Raw genomic sequence first — 9,590 nt, 5'->3', positions numbered from 1 at the left:
TGGCTGAGGAGTATAGCATCAAATGCAGACTATTAAGTGTAATGCTAATATAAGTGACTGAAGTAGTTATGCTTAAAAACTTCCAGGTTCTAAATTGAACATAAATCTCTACTCCAAATTTTCAAGTAGTATTCATTCACCATTCAAGATGAGGAAAACTAATATTAGAACTGGAAAAGTACATATGTGTTTTTTACTATAAAAAAAAAAACCCACAAAAATAACAATTCTTAGAAAAAAACCACAAGATATTTTTAATGAAAAAAATTACATTATAACAAGGACACTATACATAGTTATAATATATACACACATACTTTTGTTTTTATCAATTTTTAAACTTAGTCTGAATTAAATAATGTATTTCTTGTATCCACATGATTGAGCACATATTTTGACATGGTATAAAGCAGACAAAACACAAGTTGGTGGACCTGAACATAAGAAACTCTCATAGGACCAGATCCCCAACCCTGTGTTTTCTCTAACTTTTGTGACTTTTAGGAGAACTTGCATGAAATACAAAAGCTTTTTCTTTTAATTATATTAACTATTCACATACTGCTATGGAGAGGAATGTCCACTGTGGCTATATTTATCTATAATTTTAAGTGACTGTGGTATATGTAAAATTCACTAGCAAAATCTGAAACAGGAAAACTACAATAAGGAAGTAAGCTGAGCTGTAATTACCAATTTCTAAGCGCTTATTTTGAATGCACAACTCATTACTAGAGATACTACACCTTGTAATAGATTATACAAAAGAACAAAGGTCAACTTTTGCTGTAGAGCTGTTAGGAGAATGCCAGACATAGTAAGTGAAAACTTTATGCACTCGTATTGCACAGCCTGTGCACTTAGAAAATGATTAAACATTTTAAATATGTAAACATAGCTCTGGAAAAGTGATGCCAAGCACCTTTAAACACAGTACTTACAAGTTGTGACTAAACACGCATTTAGAGGACAAATGGATTTTTAAAAACTCATTTAGAAACCATTTTGAACATGCTACTCATCTGAATACTTAATATGGAACACTGATAGCTCCAAGAATAGCTCATTAGGAATTTAAATTTTCCTTCATGCTCTTGGTCTTTAGGTGATTGTTTCTGCTTTCTTGCAGGAAAGATGGTGCTGTAACTGTCTACCCTCATGAGTAAAAACCGCTAGCAGAAGAGACATTCACTATAATGCAGTGAGAGAAATATCTTCTGAGTATATTTTGTTCTTGATTGAGTACTAAAGTCAGAATCTTCTGCCAGCCCTCATTCTCACAGGTAACCTACTAAAATCAAAGTATTAAGCATTTCTCCTTAGCAAATCAACATCAAAAAACAAAACAAACAAAAGGAATGTTTCCAAAAGAATATAGTTCAGTTGGTAACATATATAAAACATAATAACAGACCATTAACATTATTGAGAGGTAAAGATCTATTAAATTTTCAAAAAAGTTTCAATAAAAAGCAGGAAAAAAATGAAAAGAATATTGTCTATATTGCAACACTATTCTATAAATTAATTTGGATGTATTCATTTTGAGAAATCAGAATAAGTAAAATCTAAGATTGAGGTAACTAAATATTGTGTTAAACTCAGAGTAACACAATCAAATTTAGCAGCTTGTCCCTATAAATGCTTACATCAAATATTTCTACTTCTTAGGAAAATAAAAGCAATTCTTATTAAAAATAACACAACTATTCACTTTACATTAAATAGGATATAAATAATTTATATGATAAATAGGATATAAACTAAAGAGCAAGGTAGAAATCCACCTATTTCTAATATAGCAGTGCCTTATATTTAGATACATGTTTGTACCTAAAACAATTAAAGAGAATTTAAGAAATGAAAAACTGGATTTTAAAAAGACAAAAGTGACTCATATACATGTTAGGTATTACGATTAAATTTTACATTGTATTACATAAGCTTCGAATAGCTATTTGGAATCTTTCTTGATTTCCAGGACTATTTGAAATGTTGTTTAATAAGTAAAATTGAAAACATACTCACATATGGTCTTGGGGAAAACAAAAACCTTTAGGTTGGTTTCTGGACAAATCTATTTGATATTTCTTGTTTACTAATCTTCCAGAAAACAAAAGCTTATAATGAATATGCTTATTTGTATGTGAAATACTTATTTAACAAGCAAATACATCATATTAGATCACATAAAGTTTTAAATATGAACTGAATTTTGAATTATAAATACTTAAATACTATAAATCCTAATATTATCAATTCAGTAAGAATTCTGGAACAGAAAAATGTAAATACAACTCAAATTCTTTCCTAACTGGAGCTAAATCTTCAATACAAAAAATAATCCTCTGCTATAATCAAATAGTTGCCCAAATTATCTGTAAACATTAGGGAATTCTGTTATTATTTCAAAATTCTCTCAATTTCCCTATTCCTAAACTGTTTCACCTCCAATACTGTTTAACTCCATGATACATACTGATTTCTAGTGCTTAACTGATTAACTTACACTAAACTTCTCACTACTAACCAAGACACCTTAAATTTCTATTAGATGACTGTTAATTCTCCATGGTAGTTGGAAGTATAAAAATTAGAAGGGAAGAGGCCAAAATGAAACTACGGGGTTTCCTCATTTGTTGTGGGACTTAATGTTGTGATATGAAAGCTACTGCTTTATCTTCCTAAATGAGACAGACCACAAATATTTTCACCTGTCTACCAATTAAAATTTCCTTCATACTTTACAGAGACGGTAAGCTCTTTCAGGACTTACAATAATTCACACATACACTCACTCATTCACTCATTCAGTTTTGCTGTTCTTTGTCTTCTGCTTTCCAGGAATGAATTAGGTTAGCTATACCAGTTCATACTGTATTCAAATTACATGATCTTTTGAACTACTAACCTTACTTATCATCAAAAAACATGAGAGTTGTACAAAATAAAAAGAGTAAAATATCTTGTAAGGAAGGTAAAAATATGGAATTGACAATAAATACATCAGTTTAAAATCAAAGCTGCTCATCAAACCAGTCCTCAGTCCAGTTACCACGGTGCTGGGCCTTGACAACATTCACCTTCTTTTATAGGACATCAGAAGCCACCAGAGTTGTAGATTCTGAAAAGCTTCAATAATTATATAGCAGCTAATTTCTTACAGTCCAATTTGCTTTTCTGTTTCCACAGACAATGTTTGCTCTTTGGGTTCTTGCTTTACTTGGCTCACAGAAACAGTACTGACTGTATTTTCTTCAACTTTAAAAAGAAAAACAAAAGGAAAATCCTAAAGGTTAGTACACTGTCTTATGACAATGGGATTTTTATTAATTGTATGAATCTGAAAGCAAAACAAAAACATAATTCAGAAAAATGAAGCTGCAATTGAGGAAAAGCAGTTAGTATACATAAAGTGTCCTTGGCAGCTTAATAGTCATTATTAAATTACTTCAGTGTTCTAGTAATGAAAAAAGACAACAAGAACATTATAATGTTGTTTTCTACAGATATTCTTAGAAAAACAATCACGGCTATCATTTGATGAAATCATGAGAAACAGCTCACATTTAGATTAAATCATGCTTCAAATATGTCAATAAAAGGAACCTTCCTGTCATCTGAAAATCATTTATTTTACAAACAGGAGACACATACTCAATCATAGTTACATTAATCCATATGTGGTCATATAATAAAGGGACAACTCTCCTCCCTGAAGTACCTAAGAACTTTGGAAAGCAGTATGTTGCACCTTTTCTTTTAAGATTTATTTATTTTTATTTGGAAAGTCAGATATACAGAGAGGAGGAGAGACAGAGAGGAAGATCTTCTGTCCAATGGTTCACTCCCCAAGAGGCCGCAATGGCTGGAGCTGAGCCAATCCAAAGTCAGGAACCAGGAGCTTCTTCAGGGTCTTCCATGCCAGTGCAGAGTCCCAAAGCTTTGGGCTGTCCTCGACTGCTTTCCCAGGCCACAGGCAGGAAGCTGGATGGGAAGCAGGTCGGCCAGGATCAGAACTGGTGACCATATGGGATTCTGGCACGTTCAAGGCGAGGACTTTAACCACTATTGTGCTGGGCCCGGTATGTTGTATCTTAAATGATAGGTCTCAGCTTAGTGAGCCATGTGTTTACTTACTGAAAATATTTAAAAAATCATCCTGATTTCAAAACATTTATATCAGATGAATATACGCGTGAAATGTCAGAAGCACTATTGTGAAATGGGATGTCTAAAATCAAATCTTCACTTCTTTTTCTCAGGAATACTAGTTTTTCAGGAGTAATGAAAAAATAAAGGATAACAGCACTGTTACCTGCCCAGAGAATTTCTTGAACCCACCTGAAGATTCTCACATACAAGTGCATCAAGATTTAGCCCGAGACAAAGAAATACAGGAATGACCCAAGTGACCCTGCAAACTCACCCAGGCGAAAAAATTCCTCACAGTAAGACCTAATTTGATGAAATTACCCAAATCTGGATCCAAAAAGGGACTCCCTTAAAGCAAACTAGATTAGAATTTCCAGAAATATCATGGCATAACACAGAGGGAGGAAGGATATTAGAAAAAAGCTTTGGAAGCCATACAGATCTGGCTCTGTCATTTACCAGATGTGAATTTCAGGCAGTGAAAATTTCCTGGCGTCTTGGTCCCCTCATCTATAGAATGGAGAAACCACTTTTTGTTTCACAGAATTGTAAGCATTGATCAACAAATATTTCCCTTTTTCTCTGGATACTAAAGTGTGGCATACTTACAATTGCCACAGAACTCTGAAACACTTTCTTAAAAGCAGTTTTTCCAAATTTAAAAGACAATGGTCTTTCTGAGAGAAGCCAAATTACAGTTTTCAATAGTTAGAAGAATTATGATTCAGATGGAATGAAACACATATTCTAAGAAAAACTTCTGGGAGGAGTTTTATTCTTCAAATGAAACTGTAAACCTTTCCCTACACAAGTGCCTAATCCAGAACAGTTTGTGTGATACAGCTAGATCAAACAGGATTCAACAGTTTACTACTCTACTGACTGGGTAAGCAATGAAGAAAGTAAGATCATTTAATAAAACCAAGTGTCCAAGTTGTAGCAGTTCCCTTTCAACTTCCAGAGAAAAAAATTAAGTTTATAACTCAAAATCTTCCATTGGGGCCTGGCACAGTAACCTAGTGGCTCGATCCTTGCCTTGCATGTGCTGGGATCCCATATGCGTGACAGTTCCTGTACCAGCTGCTCTACTTTCCTTCCAGCTCCCTGCTTGTGGCCTGGGAAGGCAACAGAGGACGGCCCAAAGCCTTGGGACCCTGCATTCACATGGGAGACCTGGAGGAAGCTCCTGGCTCCTGGCTTCAGATCGGCTCAGCTCTGGCTGTTGCAGCCGCTTGCGGAGTTAACCAATGGATGGAAGATTTTTCTCTCTGTCTTTTCTTGCTATAAATAAGATTTGCCAATAAAAAAAAATCTTCCTTTAGTCCTTTATATTTTGCCCACTTTCTATATATGCATAAGTAAATTTCCCATGATAAACTAAACATTAAAATATTTCTCCTTATTTTATTTACTTCTATAAAGTTTTCTTCATGCATTCCTAAATGACTTTTCTGGTGTCAGAGATCCTCCATGGAAAATTAGTTAATTATGGAACGGAGAAACTTTAAAGCGACTAAATAATCAAAAATAAGAAGATAAGGAAGAAATTATAAAGGTTTTTTCCAACAACATAATAGAGTAGATAGTGGTGACAGCTGATGAAGGCAAAAACCAAACCAAACAAAAAAACAGATGTGCAAAAAGAAAAAATAACATCAGGTTGTTTGAACTTACAGTTGTCCATAATACGTATCGGAAGGGTCTGTACGTCTCCCAAGAGAATTTGATGAACACTTCCTTCCAGATTCCCGGTACCTTCAGCATCTCCAACGACTGCCAGCTGATGGACTTCAAGTAGATTTTGAGCTGGTTCTGGGAGGTTATCAGTGGCAGAGGCAGTGCTGTCATCTGGGGTTAGGCATTGTTCTGTTTGAAGACTGAGACTTTGGCCAAGCAGGAGAGAATTATGACTCATTACAGCACTTCCTATGGAGCCCAGCAGTCTGGAGGGACTGCAGGATGGATGGTCATTTTCTGGGACCAGAGCTGGGGACGTGTCAGGAGTGGTGACACTCGATTGTAACTGTAATCCCTTTCGATCAGAGAGAATTATGTCAAAAGGTGCGAATTCACTATGCATGACATTTTCATGGGATATATCATTTTTGACAAAGAAAAAGGAACAAACAAGAATATAGCAACCAAAAATATTAAATGATGACAGAAACAAGAACCAAGGGAAAAGTAATGCAATTATGCTTTTCTGCAATCACAGTCAATTTCAAACTTTTTCAAAACATACTGCTTAAATTACTTTAAATCAAGACACAAAAAAGTCAGGGAATTAACAACACAATGTATCTGGTCATTGTTACAGTACTATAATAATTCCTAAAGTCCCTAGGAGTAGAAAAGGAACTGAAGAAGTGGTACCTGAAGTTCCACTTTTTACTATATACTTACCTGTAGTTGTGTAAATAATTTGGGCTGAAATGAGGAAAGTGAGGCAAGCAAGCGGGTTGGATCTGGAGACAAAGAACTCCCTGTCTGATTTGTCTCCACTTTTGAAGTAACTGATTCTCCTGATGAATTTCCTAAATTACATAAAATATAATGATTAATTCAAATTTTATGGTTTCTTAGACTAAAAATGTAATTATAACTCTACCCAAACTGGAAGATCCAGTATTATGAAAGATACGTAAAAGATTTCAAGAAGTCATTTTTAAAAAGTCACTTAGCCCTCTATTTACAAAACCTGTGGATTTTCAAAAGCTCTAAAGAAACTTGAACAATACATAGATTCAGTCCAGCATGGTAGCCTAGCGGCTGAAGTCCTCGCCTTGCACTTGCCAGGATCACACATGGGTACCGATTCATGTCCCGGCAACCCCACTTCTCATCCAGCTCCCTGCTTGTGGCCTGGGACGGCCCAAAGCCTTGGGACCCTACACACGCATAAGCGACCCAGAAGCAGCTCCTAGGTCTGGGCTTCAGATCGGCACAGTTGTGGCTGCTTGGGGAGTGAATCAATGGATACAAGATCTCTGTCTCTCCTCCTCCCTGAATATCTGACTTTCCAATAAAAATAAATAAATCTTAAAAAAAAAAAACCACATTGATTCAGGGGCCAGCATTGTGTACAGTGTGCTCAGCTGCTACCTGTGATGCTGACACCTTGTAACAGCACTGTTTCATGTCCCAGCTGTTCCACTCCCCTGTTTATGGCCTGGGAAGACAACTGAAGATGGCCCAACCGTCCAGGTCCTTGTCACCTGGAAGTAAGACCTGAATGAAGCTCTTGGCTCTTGGCTTCAGCCTAGCTCCATGTTGGCCACTGTGGTTATTAGCTTTTTATTAATGGGTCTAAGGCATTTATTTAGGTGTTAACTTTAGCAGGCACTGTGCTGAGCTACTAGATAGGCTCTTTTAAATAAAACATAATCTTTGACTCTGAAGAACTCAAATCATAATGAAAGATACAAAGTCAATTTTTTAAAGATTTATTTTATTGGTAAGTCAGATATACAGACAGGAGGAGAGACAGAGAGGCAGATCTTCTGTCTAATGGTTCCCTCCCTAAGCAGCTACAAAGGCTGGAACGGAGCCAATCTGAAGCTAGGAGCTAGGAGCTTCCTCCAGGTTTCCCACACAAGTGCAGGGTCCCAAAGCTTTGGGCCACTCTTGACAGCATTTCCAGGCCACAAGCAGGGAGCTGGATGGGAAGCGGGGCAGTGGGATTAGAACTGGTGCTCCTATGGGATCCCGGCACGTTCAAGGCAAGGACTTCAACCGCTAGGCTACTCTATTGTGCTGGGCCCACAAAATCCTTTTTTAAAGAAAGGCACCAGCCAAATTTAGAGGTTAAAAAAAAAAAGATTCAATTGTTAACTGTATTTATTTTTTTTTTAAAGATTTATTTTGTTATTTTTTCATTGGAAAGGCAGATATACAGAGAGGAGAGACAGAGAGGAAGATCTTCCGTCCGCACGGGCTGATACTATGCCGATCCGAAGCCAGGAGCCTCTTCCGGGTCTCCCACGCGGGTGCAGGGTCCCAAAGCTTTGGGCCGTCCTCTGCTTTCCCAGGCCACAGGCAGGGAGCTGGAAGGGAAGCGGGGCTGCCGGGATTAGAACCGGCGCCCATATGGGATCCCGGGCGTGCAAGGCAAGGACCTTTAACCACTTGTGGCACCACGCCGGGTCCTGTTAACTGTATTTAAAAGATAGTGTTAAGAGAGCACTTACAATCTCACGCTGCTGTGTGAATAAGAGGGATTTGTCATGAAAAAAGAGAACAGACATTTAGAGGGCAGAGGACACATGTTTGGCAAATTGAGAGACCATGGGAATAAGAACCTGTGAGAGAAAGTAATTCACACAAAATAGTAGTCCTCAGATCACATTATCTTGGGATTATTTCTATTGGAATTAGGCAGCCTTCCAGTATAACGTACTGGTAACCACAAAGTTTCAGTCAAAAGTAAGCTTAAAACTGTAATAAGGGAAGAAATTTAAATATCTGGAAATACTTTTATCAATATAGCTGGTCTTAGCTTCTTTGAGAGCACATCTAGAAAGATTAGCTAGATGATTTAATATGTTAAGTTCTTTCCAGTTTTAATAGGCAATAAAGGAAGGAATTTAAGTATCTGAAAGTACTTAGATGCACACAGTTGCTCTTAGTTTCTGTAGGTCACATCTACAAATTTTGGCTAGATGGTTTACTATCTTAAGTTACTTCCAGTGTTAACACAGTATGATTCTACACTTTACAGTGTTCAAGACAAACTCACCTTCTGCCAAGGTGACGGTCACGGTCTCTCGGAGAATATTCCCACTGTCTGTGGTCCACTGAAGCTGAAATGACAACACTGACTTCAGCACAAGCAAAGCAGCTCTGCTGAAAAAACCACAACTGTCAATTATTCAGTTATATTACACTTTGTCTTGTAGTTCCTCTGTTCACTTGTTGATATTCTGAAAGCACAAGTATCTAAATACATTAGCTTTCCAAGGTCAGAGACAAGAATCTGGATAATAAATATAGTTGGAAAGGACAATTGCTAACCACATCTGCTTTAGTTAGTTCCTGAAGTTTTGGCTATGCACTAATTACATGTTTTGGATAGCAAGAAATGTCAGTTACAACTTTAAAAAAAAGAAATGCAAATCCATTCTGTTATTTAAGTTGGACAGTAGAAGGAAAACAAACACAACAGATATTAGCACATGAATTTTAATGCCATAATCATAGTGTGTATTACGATTAGTAGTTTTCAGGTTATTATTATTACTATTTCAGTTTATTTCTTCAGAGTAGGAAAAATTTTCATACAGTGAATAAAATTCAGATGGAAATTATAGTCTCAATGTATTCATTTATCACATATAGAACCAAAATCATTTCATTGTGTGGCTTGAACTATTCTAACATGCACATCTACTTAAAAAAAGAAAGAGAGCATTATAGACAATATATACTCAGCAAATTTC

At 36.4% G+C, this 9,590-nt stretch overlaps 1 protein-coding gene across 1 annotated transcript in view; it reads right to left on the bottom strand.

Moving 5' to 3' along the window:
* Window positions 1-236: 236 nt before the first annotated feature.
* Window positions 237-9,590, bottom strand: part of CARF (calcium responsive transcription factor) — a 44,097-nt gene continuing 34,743 nt past the window's right edge. Inside the window, exons 13-16 of the mRNA XM_040984460.1 lie at window positions 8,891-8,954; window positions 6,559-6,689; window positions 5,830-6,187; window positions 237-3,261 (exon numbers count right to left, since the gene is read on the bottom strand). Coding sequence (XP_040840394.1) covers window positions 3,161-3,261; window positions 5,830-6,187; window positions 6,559-6,689; window positions 8,891-8,954 — 654 coding nt within the window. The 3' untranslated portion in view covers window positions 237-3,160. The remainder of the gene's footprint in view (window positions 3,262-5,829; window positions 6,188-6,558; window positions 6,690-8,890; window positions 8,955-9,590) is intronic.

The sequence above is a fragment of the Ochotona curzoniae genome, unplaced genomic scaffold (assembly GCF_017591425.1).
Source record: "Ochotona curzoniae isolate NIBS_2020 unplaced genomic scaffold, NIBS_Ocur_1.0 contig_4148, whole genome shotgun sequence".
NCBI lineage: Eukaryota > Metazoa > Chordata > Mammalia > Lagomorpha > Ochotonidae > Ochotona > Ochotona curzoniae.
Note: the sequence above shows the minus strand (reverse complement) of the source record. Positions and strands in the feature narration are given on the sequence as shown.